An 18,586-nucleotide genomic window follows, 5' to 3' on the forward strand; every position below is an offset into this window, starting at 1 on the left:
GCCCTGCTGTGCCCTGCTGTTTTGTGCTGGTGATGCTGCAGCCTCATCTCCTCCCCAGCCTCCTTCCTCTTTTCCTGAAAGCTCAGGATGGGGAAGGAAGCAGAAAGGCGGCGGGGGGCCTGATGAGAAACAGAGGTAGCAGGAGCAGCAGGAGCTGCAGCAGCAGCGGAAGCGGCCTGGGCTGCCCTGGAAGCAGGAGGCCAGCTCCTCTGTTCAAACACATAAGGGGCTGACAGAGCTCAGGAAATATCACCCCAAAATAAGATTCCTTGGTATAAGGAATATTTTTAATTAAAGGCCATTCAAGATCAAAAAGCATTAGAGGAGGTTTTCCCTCTATCTGCATAAACCGGACTGACCCAATCAAAAGATCAAAAGAACAATTGACTTTCCTTCCTCTCTCTGTTACCTCACCATATTGCAGAAAATGAAATCAAGAATGCAACCAGACCTAGCCCAAATCATTTAAATATAATATTTGTCCCTCGGATTAATTTAATTTGCAAAGAGAAGCATTTAAAAGTCAATCTGATTTCGCCTCCCATTCATCCTCCCTTAGCACCATTTGTTGCCCCTAAACAGACTTACATGTACTCCTCATATCCTGCTCCCCTCCAAAAGGACAGGTATAGAAATATCTGGACTTCATTGGGATATTGAGTAATCTCGCTATGATTCTCCCCACATGCTTGGTAAATAAATCTTTCTCTTATTAATCTGCCTTATTTGTAGGTTGATCTTTCAGCAAACTTTGGGGGATAGAGGAAGTTTCCCTTCACCCCTACAGGGCATAGTAGCACAGATGAAGGGACAGGAGGGCCCTTGAGGCCTGCTGAACAGCCCCTCTCCCTACTTGGGGAGGTGGAACTGCTGACCAGGATGGCAGAATACTACCACCCTCCCCACCCTGCTCCAGTGAAATGGATCTTCAGAGAGAACAAACGAAGTACTCAAGGGGACAAAGGACAACTCCCTGCTCATGAGGCTTATGTCCAGGAGGCCTGAAGAGCGCGGCACGGACTGACTGTCATGCAGATGTGGACAGGTGTGCTCCAATACCTTCTTGGGATGCCCATTTCTGCTCTCTCTCCTATAAAGCTGGGGGCACAGGCCCGGGCTCCCTGGGCAGCGGGTGCCCCCAGAGGTGGGCACAGCAGACAAATAGCCAAGGCACCACAGCTGGTGCAGGGTGGGGTAGTGGGGGGCTCTCTGCCCTTTGAGGGGAGTCATTAGTGGTGCAGATTCAGCCAGCCTTGCGCGAATCCTCCTGGGGCTGCACCCAGTTCCCAACTGCTGAAAGAAGATCCCACCGCCCCCCACCGGGTGGTCACCTTGGCTTTGCCCTTCGATGGGGACCTGGGCAGGGATAACAATGCCAGTACCCCTTCGTGGAGCGCGTCCCCTCGCCAGGCGGGTGCTGTACACACACAGTCCAGGAATCAGGGTGCGATGCCTGTCGGCACAGATGCAACCTGCGGTGGGAAGTATATTGTCCTCCCCGCCTCACCCCGAGCAAAGGGAGCCCGGGAAGGTCAGCGACTCGCCCCAGGCCACACTCCCAGGGATCAAAGCCCTGGTCCGCATAGTGGCCCGGGTAAGCCCAAGCACGATGGCATGGAATGCTCTTCGGGGCAAAGGGATGGGGCCCAGGTGGCCCAGGTACACCCATCGCCGGCCACCTCTACTGCTTCCTCCAAAGCAGGCATTTGGCCTCAGCAGCCAACTCTCACCCCTGGGGAAGCAGGGGACTCTTTAGACTCAGGCCAGCCACACCGTGCCTGCTTGTGCCACTCAGCCTGGTCCAGCAGCTAAGGCCTGCCAGCTGTGACCCCAGGGCCCTGGCAGAGGAGAGCGTGCCCACCACCCCTTCCGCAGCCCTACACTGTCTATTTCTTTAGCATCTTATTCTGAACAGCTTGAAGCTTCCCCAACAGCCCATGCTCTCTCCTATCTTTGAACTTTTGATACCTCAGTATTGCCTTTCCTCATACTAATTCCAGATCTCTAAACCCTGTTCATTTTTAAAATCCATTTCAAAGGCCACTTTTTCCAGGTACCCTCTCCTGGTCCTGAGATGGATGGAGGACAGGGAACAGACAAGATGGCATATGGTGACATTATGAGAGGGAACAGTTTATGTTCAAATAATAAAACAAAAGGATAAGAGCACCCTACTTCATTTATAATTGTGATTGCACACAGACAAATGTTGCTTGAAAATTCTTGTTGAAAGCTCCCATCATTTCATAGCAAAAAATGTTACATGATATGTGGGCCCCAGCATATACTCCATTTTGACAAATACCCTGAGGTTAGTTGGGATTCAGGGTACCTTTTTCCTCAAGCCAGGTGAACTGATCAATTTCCAAATGGGCAGAACTTAAGGTTATAGAACTTAAGTCTCTAGTTCCATTTGTCAATATCCAAGGATTAGCCGTTGATAAGACCTGGCAGGTTTTGCCAAACAAGCTTTTTTCTTAGGTCGGTTGTCCACTTAAGAAAATAATTCCATGGCTACTCCCCGAACCTCCTGGCTGTGTGCTTGACCTTCCTTGGGGTTATTAACACATTGGCTGCCACAATAGAAAAAAAATTTCCTTGGGGCCACAGTGTTTTATTACAAAAATAGAACAAAAACTTTGAAAATAAAATGATCCTTTCTAATTTAATGAAAAATTTGTTGTTTTTTATTGTTCTCTGAGTTATATGCAATTAAATTGTCAATATTAATTATAACAATAAGAACATCAACAAGATCCAACTACAGGGTTTAGCCCAGGGGCCACCCGTCACATAACATGTATGCTACAGCATGGCAGCCTGCACACCACAAGGCTCCCAAGGTAAAGAGACATGTGAATTACACATGCTTCATGAGGCCCCGGGCTCAAAACTATCGTGAGTTAAATACAACTCACATGGCAGTTAATGTGTTAATGTGCCACCTCAGCATTATCTGAGTTAAGGAAGTGTCTTGATGAAAACTTTAGGATCAAAGCTCATGCCTTCCCCCTGGGAATGGCCTCTGTCTGCTTTCTCTTTTATGCTCTAATGACCTTGACCTTCTGCCCCACTCCCCAAGAGGCAGCAAAACATCATGGTAAAGACAAGAAGACAGTCTTGGAAGCCAATCTGCCTGGGTTCAGATTCTGGTTCTGCCATCGCATAACTGTGACATGGGGCAAATTACTGAACTTCTATAAGCTTCCATTTCCTCATGATAATAGTACCTTTGTCACAATGTTTTTGAATATTATATAACTTATAAGCACTTAGAACAGTGACTGGCATGTTTGTTAAATAAAATAAGTCAATACCTGTGCTAGACCGGATTATCTCTGTCCCAACAACATGTCCCAGCAGGTCATACTGGTTCAGGCGAGAGCCATCCTGTGCAACTTCCACAGATTTGTTCTTCCCAAGAGTCCAAGAATAAACTACTTCAGCTGTTGTGTAGGCATCTAAGGCAGAGAAGGGTCAACAGGGAGAAGTTGAAAGAAAAGGAGAATGATTATCCTCAATACTAAACTCAAATGAGATTGAAATACAACTTCCATCCCCAAAGAGTTCTTGGCATATGTTCTGTCTCCAACCAAAGCACATTCATCCATCCATCCATCCATCCATCTATAAACACTCATTGAATAACTACTATAGTATATGCTGAGTACGTTGAAATGAACCCAAAGTAATCTCTTCCTTCAATGACACAGTCTTCTGAACTGCCAATAAACTTTTCTTTCTCTTGAAGGGTAAACACTAGAGGCAGGGGGAGGAATAGCAAAAATATTATCTCATGCAGATGTCAAACTCAAATGCCTACAGGAGACTGAGAGGTATCTTAAATGAGCAAATCTGGCTAGTTGTAAGAAAAATAAACTACCAGAAAAGTAATACAATTTTCTCTAAATATAGGGTAAGCATATGAAATAAAGGAAAAATTCATACTAGTGATATTTTAAATCAAAAATGAAAAATGTTCCAATTAAAAATAGCAATAATTAATTATTACAATTTTCTTTTATTATTTATTACCATGCATTTATTACCATTTATTTATTTATTACCATTTTGATGTGCAAACCTGACACTTTTTCTTCTATGGTAGGGTTAATGTCAAGTCTTGTATTTGGAATTCCAATGCCAAGTACAGAATTCTGTAGGTTAACTTTAATAGGGGTACAGGTAAGGAAAATGGTGGGAGAATAAGATGGGGTTGGTTATTTAGTTTTGGTCAGTATCTTAAAGAAATGAGTTGATTTTTTTTCCAGACATGATTGACTCTGCATAGTGGATTTTATATTTTAGGTGAGTACCTAGGCTATAAAGGGAAGCTGACCACCATACTGTATACCCCTTTCCTCTAAGTTTGAACTGTCTGTTGTTCAAGCCATTCGGGGGTGTTTAGTGGCAACTACTATGCCCATAATATGCTCTATTTAAACCTCATACCACAAAGCTAATAATTCTTGGTGGATCTGCCAATGAACAAATGTAAATTCTGAGTCCCTGCAAAACTTTGCAACATTGGATATACATTTTGTAACAAGTATGACATTAACATCTACTCACATGTACTAATTGTGATACTACCTGCTTACATTATGTTAATATTTTAAGACGTTTTCAATATACGTAAGTAAAACATTTCCTGATTTGCTTGTAATCAGCAACATGCCAAAAAATTCTTCAATCACAGCAAAATTCTTATTGACATCATAAAATTATACATGGATGTATGGTATTTTTTCCTAACTGTACTCTTATAAGCTGCAAAAGAAAATGTCACAAGAAATTTCACTTTTTTATATCACTTGCCCTGTATATGGTGTCAGTCATCTCTTCAACACACCAACAACTATTCTTCTAGTTTGACACATAATTTCTGTTATAATTAATAGACACGTGTTATAAATTTAGCATGTATAAAACACTTTAATTCCTGGAAGGATTGTGGCTGAATGCACAACTTCATTTTCTAGCAATACTTAGTGTATGTATTCAAACACAAAACCTGTTGAATTTTCAGTATTTTTTTAAATTAAAATTTTCATTGTACACATTTCCTATGTAGAAATTATAGTTTTTTATAATGAACTGCATAATTTTGACATGTAAAGTTCTAGTTTTTGAAGAAAAGCATACTTTGTAAGCCTTGGAAACAAAGCATCCTCTGCTACCTACAGAGTATCTAGTGTTCCCAATTGGAATTGTAGATCTTAAACTACTCTCACCAAGAAGAAAGAGAAACTGTCTCAAGGCTTTTCTCTTACTTTTGCCTAAAATTTATTCTGATATTAAATGAGGATTGTCACAGTGCTATTAGTGAAATGTGATTTCACAAAGCCCTTGTCCTCTCATTTTTCCCTAGTGCTTTCTACCTTTTCCCCTATACATATGCTTGGGGTACCTCTACTTCTAAGCAGAGAAGCATCTGTATAGGTCCTCTTACCTTTGCTGTTCAGATAGTTGTAACACCCTATGTTTAAGGGACAATGCAATGTTCCATCCAATCTACCCAAGAGTATGACAATGTAAAAATTAGTACAGGCTTGTTGGGAGAAAGGGTAAACAATGGAAGATATTTTTTACACCTAAGGGGAAAAAAAAAGAAATTTCTTGCTGGATCTCTTAACTTAAGCTGAGCACCTGGTGCAGACAGCCCTGAATATTAGTCCTGAAATTCCCAGAAGATCCTAATGCAGATGTGACAATAAATTGTGCAGCTTCCAGTATCTCAGAAACTTCACTGGACCCAGAGTAGCAACTTGATTTATGCAAAAAGAAATGGTTTAGTTTTGTTGACAATAATATATGGGAACAGAAGGATTTGTGGAGGAAAAAAAGATACCCTCTTCTCATAAGATGGAGGTCAAAGCAGGAATGATGTGAACTAGTGGAAAAGAAGGAAGACAGAGAAACAAATTATTAATAAAAAATAAAACAACAAATTGAAAACTACTTGTTGAGTGTCTGCTTAGAGGCTGACCCTGTACTGGCAAAGAAAGGTTGATATGGCACAGTAACCACAGTCAGGGAGCACACAATCTATTTGGGGAGACAGAGCACAATATAGAGTAAGTTTGAACACAAGAAGTATGCACACTAGTGAAACAGAAACCGAGTATTAAGTGAAATCAGAGGTGAGCACTATTATGCCTGCTCAGAGTGGGGTGTAAGAGCAGGATTCATAAAGTAGGTGATACTCAGAAGATGAGGCCACCATTAGTAGGTGAAAGAAGGACATTCTTAGCAAAAGAACAACATAGCAAAAATAAAAAGTATGTGAGCACATGGAATGGTAAGGGAATTCATGGTATTACTGGACTTCAGGCTAGAGAAAAGTTGAGGGAATATTATAAAATATCCCAACTGCCTACCCTAATAAATAAGGGCTTTTGTCCATTGGCTACAAGGAGTTGTGGATGTACTTGAAGGAGAGAGCTGATATGGCCAGATGTATGCTTTGGAAGGATCACTCTAGCTGCAGTATGGATGACTGATGGGAGAGAGTTAAACTGAAGCCAAGACAGCATTTAAAATGTCACTACAATGTTTGGTGTGAGTGACCTGTAGGCATAATATATGATAGCAGACAGTGGGTTGAATTGAGTGGGGAGAAGATTTTACAACTAGAACAGATTATAACTTTTGGCTTTTCATAATGGTTAAGAACGGAAGGAAGGACATTTGAGGAAGGATTCTGGATGAACCTCAGATTGTAGCTTTTCCGAGTATATAGATAATAATGGAATTCATTCACCCACTAGGGAACAATTCTTCCCCTTCAGACCTTTCTGTTTTTTCTTTCCTTCCTCTGTGGCCTTGGACTCCTTTAACCCCTCAGCTTCCCTGCTATAAAATACTGTTCCTTCTTCTCAATTTCAATCATTCTATTTTCATAGAGGATCTGGTGTAGTGGGGGTAGGGTTACAGAAGAAAGGATATCTACATGACAATTAGAACTTTTGCACTCCCAGAATGGGCCCCTCAATATATTTCATATGAACTATGATGGCAAAAGTGCCTTCTTGCCTTTAGTTGCTTTGCCAAATGCCTCTTTTTGTTACCTGAGCCTTTGTATGTAACAGACCCCAGGAAAATGGGAAGTAAAAAACAGTCCTGCCACAGTAACACCAAGGAGAGAGCATTCCCTTTGAACTCATATTGTCAGAAACTGATTGAACGCTTGCTTGACTGACTGATTCAGTCAGTCACTCATTCAACAAATATTAAGGCATTATATTAGATAGTGAAGGTACAGAGGTCATAAGACACTTGAGGTCTCATCCTCTCATGAACATATGGTATAGTGAGGGAAGACAGACATTAAACAAGTATCTAAATAAAGTATATAATAATAGAGAGTGATACAAGCTATGAAGAACATAAAAGTTCTGGTGTTCAGAGAAGTGTCATTAGATACAATGATCAGAGAAGATCTCTCTGAGGGAGTATTTTTTTAATCTGAAACACAAAAAATGAGAAGGAGCCAGTTATGCTAAGAACTTATTGAAGAATATTTCAGGCCAAAATAACAAGAAAACAAAACAAAAAACAAAATAACAAATCCCCCAAATCAGCAAATACAAAGTCTTCTAATAGGAAGAGTTCCAGGAAGGTCAATGTAAAAGGGAGAGAGATAGGAGATGAGGTTGAAGAGATAAGTAACAACCAGAATACAGGATCTAAATCAAGATGGAGAACACAGAAGAAGGTTTTAGAGAAGAGATAATCAGTTTGGTTTGTACATATTCAGTAAAAATCCAAGGGTTCTCCAGTTTTCCCAGCACCATTTGTTGAAGGGACTGTCCTTTCACCAATGTGTATTCTGGCACTTTTGTCAAAAATCAGTTGGCTATAAGTACACCAGTTTATTTCTGGGTTCTCTGTTCTGTTCCATTGGTCTATATGTCTATTTTTATCCCAGTACCATGTTGTTTTGGTCACTATAGCTTTGTAGTATACTTTGAAGTCAGGTAGTGTGATGCTTCCAGATTTGTTCCTTTTTCTCAGGATTGCTGTGCCTATTCAGGATCTTTTGTGGTTACATATGAATTTTAGGGTTTTTTCTATTTCAGTGAAATGTGTCATTGGTATTTTGATAGAAATTGCATTGAATGTGTAGATCTCTTTGAGTAGTATGAACATTTTAACAATATTAATTTTTCCAACCCATAAATACAGGATGTCTTTCCATTTATTTGTATCCTCTTCAATTCTTTCATCAATGTTTTATAGTTTTCTTTGTGGAGATTTTTCACTTTCTTGGTTAAATTTATTTCTATATTTTTCTTTTGTAGATATTATAAATGGGATTGCTTTCTTGATTTCTTTTTCAGATAATTCACTATTGGCATATAGAAATGCTACTGTTATTTGTATGTTGATTTTATAGCCTGTCACTTTATTGATTTTATTAATTTTAACAGGTTTTCTTGGTGTAGTCTTCAGGGTTTTATGTATGTCATCTGCAAATGGGATAATTTGACTTCCTCCCTTCCAATTTGGATGCCTTTTATTTCTTTCTCTTGTCTTATTGCTCTGGCTAAGACTTCCATTACCATGTTGAATAGAAGTGGTGAAGGTGGTCATCTTTGTCTTGTTGCTGATTTTAGAGAAAAGCCTTTCAACTTTAGTATGATTTGCTATGGATTTGGCATATGTGGGCTTTACTGTGTTGAGTTACCTTCCTTCTATACCTAATTTGTTGAGAGCTTTTGTTATGAAGAGAAGCTGAATTTTATCAAATACTTTTTCTGTATTTATTGAAATGATCATGTGGTTTGTGTCCTTGATTCTGTTAATGTGATATATCATATTTGTTGATTTGGATGTATTGAAACATTTTTGCATTTCTGGAATGAATCCCACTTGTCTTTTTAGCAAATGGTGCCAGGAAAACTGGATATCCACATGTAGAGGAATGACACAAGACCTCTGTGTCTCACCATATACAAAAATCAGCTCAAAATGGATTAAAGACTTAAATGTAAAACCTATAATAAAACTATAAAACTCCTAGAAGAAAACTTAGGGGAAATTCTCCATGACATTGTTCTGGGCCAGGATTTTTTGGACAAGTATTCAAAAGAACAGGCAACCAAAGCAAAAATACACAAATGGAATTTATCAAACTAAAAAGCTTCCAAATGTCAAAGGAAATAATCAACAAAGTTAAGAGAAAACCTACAGAATAAGAGAAAGTATTTTCAAACTATACATCTGACAAGGGATTAATATCAAGACTAAATAAAAAACTCAAACAACTCAATCGCAAAAAAGTAAATAATCCCATTAAAAATGAGCAAAAGACCTGAACAGATACCTCTCAAAAGAAGACATTCAAATAGTCAACAGTTATATTTAAAAAATGCTCAACATCACTGATAATTAGGGGAGTACAAATCAAAACCACAATGAGATATCACCTCACTCCAGTTAGAATGACTATTATCAAAAAATACAAAAGATAAATTCTGATGAGGATGTGAAGAAAGGGGAACTCTTATACACTGTTGGTGGGAATACAAATTAATACAGCCACTATGAAAAACAGTATGGAGGTTCTCCAAAAAATTAAAAATTGAACTACCATATTAGCCAGCAATCCCACTACTGGGCATATACTCAAAAGAAATAAAATCAGTATGTCAAAGAGATATCTGCATGCTCATGTCTATTGCATTCAAGTTATGAAATCAATCCAGATGTCCACCAATGGATGAATGGATAAAGAAAATGTAGCATATTTACACAATGGAATATTATTCAGCCATTAAAAATGAAATTCTGTCATTTGCAGCAACATGGAAGAACCTGGAGGAAATTATGTTAAATGAAGTAAGCCAGGCACAGAAAGACAAATACAACATTATATCATTCATATATAGAGTCTAAAAAAGCTGATATCATAAAAGTAGAGAATAAATGGTAGTTACCAGAGGATGGGGAAGGGAGGAGAGAGAGGAGATGGGGAGAGATTGGTTAATGGGTACAGGGTCACAGATAGGAGGAATAAGTTCCAGTGTGCTATTGTGCAGAAGGTTGATTATAGTTAACAATATTGTATGGTATATTGCAAAATAGCTAGAAGGGAGGATTTTAAATGTTCTCACAACAAAGAAATGATGACTGAGATGATGTAAATGGTAAATACCTGATTTGATCATTACACAATGTATATGTGTTATCAAAATATCTCACTATATTCCATAAGTATGTACAATTATGTGTCAATTAAAATAAAATAAATTTGAAAAAATCCAGTAGTTCTGATAAACCTGACAGCTACAGCCTAAGGTATACATATGAAACCAAATGGAAAAAGTCACTCTATTGGTTTATAACTAAACCAAATAATTAAAATTCTCAAGGATTTTAATTATCCAAAGTGACAGAACAAGTTCTAGTCACTGGTTACTGGCAAATCAAGATAAAATTTTGGATTTCCAGTATGGAGTATATATAGTTCTTCATATATTTAGATAATCATATGGTGTTTGTCTTTTATTTTATTAATATGGCACATTACATTGAATAATTTTTGGCTGTTAAGCCAACTTTGTATTCCTGGGATAAATCCCACTCAAAGATGGTGTATAATAAATTTTATAAATTGTTTGAATGAGTTTACTAGAAATCTGTTAAAGATTTTTATATCTATAGCCACAAGAAATATTTATCTATAGTTGTATTTTCTTATTGTCTTCGGTTTTGGTATCAGGGTAACATTGGCCTCATAGAATGAGTCAAGAAATTTTCTTTCCTATTCTATATTTTGGAAGGATTATTTGTGAAAAAATGGCTTCAGTTGGTATCACTTCTTCTTTAAATATCTGGTCAAATTGAATGGTGAAGTCATCTAGGCCTGGGCTTCTGTTTGTGGGAAGCTATTAAATTACTAATTTAATCCATGTACTGGTTATAAATCCAATAAAATATCTATTTATTCATCAGTCAGTTTCAGTAGTTTATGTATTTCTAGGAATTTTTCATTTCATCTAGGTTATATAATTTGTTGGCATATAGTGGCTCATAGTAGTCCCATATAATCCTGTTTATTTCTGTAAGGCTAGTCATTATGTCCCTTCTTTCATGATTTTAGTAATTTGATTCTTCTCTCTTTTTTGCCTGGTCTGTCTAGCTAGAGGTTTATCAGTTTTGTTGATCTTTTCAAATAACCAACATTTAGATTCTTTGATTTTTCTAAATATTATTTGTTTTCTTTTTCATTTCATTTCATTCTAATATTTATTATTTCCTTCCTTCTGCTTTGTTTGGGTTTAATTTGCTCTGCTTTCTCTAGCTTCTTAAGCTAGAAGGTCAGGTTATTGATTTTTAGATCTTTCTTTTAAATATAGGCTTTATAGTTATAAATTTCCCTCTGAGCACTGCTGAAGCATCCCATAATTTTTGGTATGCCGTGTTATCATTTTCATTCATTTCAAAATATTTTCTAATTTCCCTTGTTATTTCGTATTTGACCTATTGTTTATTTAGGAGTGTGTGGTTTGACTTCAACATATTTATGAATTTCAAATTTTCTTTGGTTATCAATTTCTAATTTTATTCAATGGAGGTCAAAGAACATATTTTGTATGGCTTCAAATTTTTAAATTTATTGAGTCTCATTTTATGGCCCTAACATATGGTCTATCTTGAAAAATATTCCATATGTACTTGAGAATAATGTACATTTTGATTTTTGGGGTGGAGTGCTCTATAAATGTCTGTTAGGTCTGGTTGGTTTATAGTGTTGTTCAAGTCTTCTATTTCTGTGTTGATCTTCTTAGTTGTTTTAACCATTATTGAAAGTGGAATATTGAAATTTCTAATTATTATTGTTGAATTGTCTATTTTTCGCTTCAGCTCTATCAGTGTTGCTTTATGTATTTGGGGGCTCCGTGGTTAGGTGGTGCATATATCTTTGTAATTATTACATATTACTGACAGATTGATCTTTTAATCAGTACAAAATCTCTAAGGCTTCTACAGAGTGGGGGAGAGTAAGATGGAAACAGGGCTCCCTGGTCTTGCTGAGCATTAGCTATTTTTCTTGGATGACATTCCTCAGGTTGTTGTGAGCTTTTGGTTAATTTCCAGAGTTTGGAGAAAGTTTATTTTTGATAATTGTTAAAAATTGTCTACTTGCTTTTATGAAGGAGTAGATTTTTAGATGGCCTGATCTACCACTCCAGAATTACTTTCTCACTAGAGATTTTCTAAGGTTAATTTTAACTACCCACTCAGGAATTTAAAAATTTAAATCACTTTCTCCTTGATGTACTTTATTTGGCCTCCAGGACAACATGCTCCCTAGATTTCCTCATACTTCCCCTGTCCTCTCCTTTACATGTATTAAATAATTTTCTTTGCTCTAGCCTCTAAATGTTGTCGTGTTTGAAGAAACAGTCCTTATTCCTTTTCTCTTCCATATGTACAATCATTTCCTTACTGATCTTATCTAGCCATATGGCGTTAAATATCATCTGTATAGATGACACTTAAATTACATCTCCAGTCCAGATCTCTTTTCTGAACACCAGATTTATATCCTATGTAACCAGCACCCAGAAGCATCATTTGTGTCCCTTTCCAATAACAACTCCAACCCAGGGTAACCACTATCCTGACTAGTGTTTCTATGTGAAAATTCCTTCCTGGCATTGTATTGGGAAATTCATATATTTTTATGAATATCAAATCTTGAGAAATGAGCAAAAATGGAAAAAGTATTATAATTCTCCTCTAAGAATTAGAGCTTAACAATACATATAGAGACATTAATAACTTGCAGGAATTTATTGATCTCAAATGAAAACCAAAAGCAGGAAATGCTGTCATATTCAGTCAAAGTTTTAAAATTTTCAGGTATCAGGATAGCAGTACATAGGACAGAAGTGGTCACAATCTTATCAGTTGATTTTCCTTATTATAAGTGTGTGTTAATGGCTCTCTATACTGCTAATGGTAAGTAATTCTTGTAAATTGAATATTAATAAATTGATATACATAGTATTTTATATGCATAGTATACCATATACAAACCCTGAGAGTGTTCATCCAAGAAATAAGGGGCTTGGAAAGTAAAATAAATCTTTAAACTGGCAATTTTGAACTGTGACTCTGTGTAGCACTGTTTACTTTGCTAGGAGAGTCAAATGCTGTTATTCAGATACGTCCAATAAGGTTTGCTGACATTTTCCAGTGTGTGAATAATCTTCTATATACTACCAGTCTTTGTTAATACTTATAAACTTATTATTTTTTATTTATTAAAATAGTTGGATACCCATGATTATGAGTAAAGAACATCAAGAAGGTTGGAATGTTCCACGAATAACATTTATTTTATAAAATTCCTAGGAACTCCAACTGCTTGTTCCTGAATCCCATTTCTCAATATGTCAGGAATTAAGAAATACATCCAATGACAATGTTAAATAAAATATTAAAGATTTCTAACACCACAGATTAATTTCGCCTGTTTTTGTATATTATATAAATGGAATCATACTTTATATACACTTATGTGTTTAGCTTTTGCTCAGTATTGTGTCTGTGACCTCATCCATGTTATGGAGTGTAATATAATTGTCATTACTCTATAGTATTTCATCGTGTAAATATGCTACAGATTTTTAATCCATTCTAATGGACATTAGGGTAGTTTCCATTGTGAGTCTATTACATTAACTGTGCTATGGACATTATATGCTTTTTGGTGGACATAAACAATGATTTCTGTTTGGAAATATATTCAGGACTAGAAATGCTAAGTTATATGATATGCATATGCAATATTATATTATAGCACCATTAGCACCAATTTCCCAAAACCTTGGTACAAATTTACTTTCTTATCAGTAGTGCATGAGAGCACAGATTTGCTCCACATTCTCACCAAGAAGTGGTATTTTCTGCCTTTTTCATTTTAGTCATTCTAGTGGGTGTGTAGTGGTAGGCTTTGGATTCTAATCCACATTTTCCTGCTGACTAATGTAGTCAGTCATTGTGTGCATGTGTGTGTGTGTGTGTGTGTGTGAGAGAGAGAGAGAGAGAGAGAGAGAGAGACAGAGACAGAGACAGAGACAGAGAGACAGAGAGAGGGAGAGAGGTTGGGAAAGTCTGCTTTATGAGGTGACTATTCAAGACTTCATCTTTTTTCTATTGAAGTTTCTGATACTTTTTATAGATTTGTAGGAAGTCTTATGGCTTTGAGTCCCTTGTCATATATATACATGATGTAAATATTTTCCCTCACCTTGTAGTTTGCCTCTTCACTCTCTTAATGGTCTTTTAATAAAGAAAATGTCTTAATTTTTTATATGTTCCAAGTAATCTTTTGCTTTTATGGTTAATGCTATTCTATATTCTGTTTAAACAATCTCTACCTCTTCCAAGATCATGAAGATATTCTCTTATGTTTTCTTCCAAAAGCTTTATTGTTTTACCTTTCATTCATTCACATTTAGATCTTCAATCCATCTGGAATTTATTTTTGTTCGTGATGTGAGGTAAGAGTCAAGACCAATCTATCTTTCTCTCTCTCCTCTCTCTGTCTCTCTCTCTCTGTCTCTCTCTCTCATTCATTTTTCTATTCTGTCCCATTAGTATATTTGTCTATTTTTGCAATAATAATGCCTTGTCTGAATTACTATAGCTTTAAAATAGGTCTAGATATCTGATATTAGATGAGATTTGATTGTAAATTTCTCAGTTTTATTCTTCAAGATTGTCTTAGCTATTCTTGGCATTTTAATATTTCCATATAAACTTTAGAATCAGCATTATTTTATTTGTATTTATCCTTCTTGGTGTTTGCACTACTTCTTGCATCTTTGGATTGATAATTTTCATCAGTTTTTAAATGATTGGCCTTTAACTGCTTAATTATTGCTTTTGCTCCTTTCTCTACCTGTTTTCCCTCTGCAAAATTATACATTGCAATTTCTTTTACTACGTTCCATATGCTTTTTATTCTTTTCTGTATTTTGTCTTTCCGTGCTTCAGTTTTGCTATTTTCTGTTTACCCATTTTTCATATCTAATCTTTTTCTTCTTAAACTATCCATTGAATTCTGAATTTTAGATATTGTATTTTTATGTAAGTAATTTCCAATTTATTCTTCTTTCTAGATTCCAATTCTCTGTTGAAATTCTCTATCTTTGATCTGTTCTAGTCATCTTTTCATCTTTTTCTCTTCAACGTATTAGCCATAGTTTTTTAAAGTCCTTGTCTACAAATCCTGATATCTGGATCATCTGTAGGTCTGTTTCTCTATTTTGGTTTTTGTTTTGTTTTTAAATCTTGGTTTTAGGATTCATCGCCCTACCTATTCATATAAATAATGATTTTTATTGAATTCCAAACATTTTGTAGTAAACTGTAGCACTTTCACATAGAAGCCTCTCTTACACCAGAGAGGCTTCATTCTTTCCTTTGCTGTGCAGAGAATGTGGGAGAATTATCACCTTAATCCTACAAAGCTGTGGTCCCTAACCCTTGGTTGTTGGAACCCAGCTGCATCACTCACCGCCTGAACTCTGGCCCCCTACCCCCACCTCCACTCCAAATCCTAACCCTCTGCACAGCAGGAGGTGAGTAGCGATGGGTGAGCTGTGGCTGCAGGAAAGCAGGCTAAGCTTCATCTGTATTTATAGCCACTCCCCACCTTTCGCATAACCACCTGAGCTCCGCCTCCCCCCTCTACACCACCTCCCTGGTCCTTGGTGCCTAAAAGGTGGAGACTGCTGCAACTGGGCTGGGTTATTAGTTTGGGTTAAATCTGGTCCATCTCTGCTGTTCGTTTATAACTTGGATATAGCTCTTTAAGGTTTTAAACCTGATATCCTGGCATGTCTTCTTCTTCTTCTTCTTCTTCTTCTTCTTTTTTTTTTTTTTGTAGGATTGGGAAGCTACAGGAAAAGCAGTGCTCTGTTACAAAGTTTTTCATATTAGTTTTTGGCACCATGCTGTGTGCAAAATCAAAATTCACTGATTGTGTTGTGGGGGGTATCAGCCAAGAATGTGAGACCTTTTAGAGCTCTACTTTTGTCACCCTAGCCCTCCCTACATGACCATCAAAATCATTGCTGTTTTTTTTTTCCTATCCACCAGTATCAGCCCTATGTGTGGGGCTCCAATCTAAGCTGCAATCCACTGCCAGAAGAGGCAAGTGTCCCCAGGGATGAAGAAGCTGCAAGTCACAAGTTCATCTGTGAGAGGTTCTCCCCTTTCTCCAGAATTTTAGTCTCTTCAATCCTTATTGTTTCTACAGTTCTAGGTTTTCTAGTTGTTCATGAAGGCAGCACTGTTCACTGTCAAACAACTCTGTCCTACTCAGAAGGGAAGTAATATTCGTCTCATTTAATAGCAAATTCATTAGGTCAAAAATCTACAAGTCACCATTCAGTTCTCACTTTTTATAATATGCTATATCTAATCCACTGGGTGATACTGTTGGATCTTTCTTTATAATGTGCTCAGAATCAGGCCACTTTTCATCACTTTTATTACTATCATCACTCTGATCTGAGCCATCATCATCTCTCCTGAAATATTGCAATAACCTCCTAACTGGACTTCCTGCTTTCATCTACTTATATTATTTTTTAAATCTCTAGTAATTCTTTTAAAACATAAGTCAGATAATGCCATGTTTTTTTTCGAAAATATTCCAATCACTCCCATTTTCCCTTAGAATATAATTCAAAGCCCTTTAATGGCCTATAAGACTCTAGTTGGCCTGGCCCATGGTTTGGTCTCACCCTGTCCTTGCCCTCTCCCACTTCCTCACTCTTCCAAGCCACATTGCCTACTTTGATATTTTCTGAACAAGCCAGATACTTCTCTAACTTAATGTATTTTTCCTGCTTGTTCCTTCTACCTGGAGCACTATTTCCTCAGATATCTGCATTGTTAACCCCTTTACTTCCTTAAAATTTCTGATCAAATGTCAATTTTTTAAAAAAAGTAGAACAATTCTGATCACCCTATTTTCAATTTCAATGGCATGACTAGTACTTGCCTAGGTGGAGGATTCCCCTGATTCTGTAGTACTTTGATGTTTTCCCATGGTGTTTCTCACTTTACAACATACTTTATGCTTTATTTTTTCATTCGTTGTTGATTTTATCTTTCACTGTCACTCTCCTCTCTTTAATATAAGCTCCACAAGGGCAAGGGTTTTTGTTTATTAATGGATGAATTCCAAGCTCTTAGAATAGAGCCTGGCACAAGGGAGACAATCGGTATATATTTGACAAACTAATGATTGAAAAATATGTCACACTTAATTATTTGAATCTTTTCAAATGCACTTTCTATTTCAAAACACAGAGCTAAATTCAATTTAGACATGATCAACACAAATCTTGATATATTACTCTGATGACTCCCTATATGAAACTTTCTCTCAAATTGTTAGATTGAAAAACACACTCAAATTCTATTCAATTTTGACTTTTCTAATCATTTGAAAATGGGTTATATATCTACTACTGTCTCTGTAAGATTTATAGCTATTGGGAAAGGCAATACTCTAAAAAATGAGAAAGTCTTTGGAGTCTCTTCCTGCCTACCATTTGCTGTTAACAATTGGACAGAGGTATGTGAAGATGTAGGTAGGATAGACATTTCAAAAAAATAAATACATTCTGTTTGATATATCTTGTCTTTAGGAAGCAGCTACTGTACTCTATATCAGTTCTGTCTTGCTCTGGCCTTTGGGCAATTTACAATACATATGTTAATGTTTCAATCTAATGACAGAAAAATTAGTCTGAAATAGTCAAATAAGGTTTGCTGCTTAGAAAGAAAATTCTATTAAAGGCTAAATCTCATCCTGATCAGTTAATACTGTTCAAGCCCACTCCTGTGACCCACTCCCATACCAGCCTGGATTAAAGGCCTCAGCTTTAGAAACTCCTAGTAGACACAATAGAATATGTTAAGTTTCTTTTGGAAGATCAGGAGAAAAAAAATGAGAAAATACATACAGCTTCCAAACTTCAGTGGGCAGGCATGCACATCCATGGGAAAATCTTCCAAATGCATGGGACACTCAGCATGAATTGTTAACCTAAAAGAAAGGTGAACAGAAAATGCAATTAATCTAAAATAAATTTTATTAAACATAAGGCTGAGTTTCCACTCAGCAGCAATGGTGTGATTCTAAGAATAACAGGGGATTTTGTTTGCTTAGATTCAGTGAGTTTCAAGTCTTTATATACATAAGGGATGGATTAGAAGAAATAGATAGCCTCTCAAAACAGCATTTGGTATTAAGATTTTTAGATCAGATCTGAATCCTACCCTATCACCTTTAGAAAAACAAATATAAATTATCTTTCCTAACTCTACTTGCTTAGCCACCCCCCAAGAAGCCTGGAAACACCAGGTTCTGACTCATTCACTCCTGATCGCAGTTTAATTATTTCTGAAATAATTCTTCTCAGCAAGCTGTTGTATGAGTTAACCAATTTAAAGATTGCACTGGAGAGGAGAGATATGTAGAAAATATATCTTTACCCTGAAAATGAACAGATGCAAAAGACAACTTTGCTGCTCAACATTTCTTTGT

General features: G+C 36.8%; 1 protein-coding gene across 2 annotated transcripts in view; it reads right to left on the minus strand.

Annotated features, from left to right (window-relative positions):
• GABRA3 (gamma-aminobutyric acid type A receptor subunit alpha3) overlaps nt 1-18,586 on the minus strand; it is a 227,723-nt gene that overhangs the window by 40,032 nt on the left and 169,105 nt on the right. For both annotated transcript variants that reach the window (XM_045538579.1, XM_045538580.1), the window contains 2 exons: nt 18,003-18,085; nt 3,318-3,461 (listed from right to left, as the gene is read on the minus strand). In XM_045538579.1, coding sequence (XP_045394535.1) covers nt 3,318-3,461; nt 18,003-18,085 — 227 coding nt within the window. The remainder of the gene's footprint in view (nt 1-3,317; nt 3,462-18,002; nt 18,086-18,586) is intronic.

The sequence above is a fragment of the Lemur catta genome, chromosome X, assembly GCF_020740605.2.
Source record: "Lemur catta isolate mLemCat1 chromosome X, mLemCat1.pri, whole genome shotgun sequence".
NCBI classification, from domain to species: domain Eukaryota; kingdom Metazoa; phylum Chordata; class Mammalia; order Primates; family Lemuridae; genus Lemur; species Lemur catta.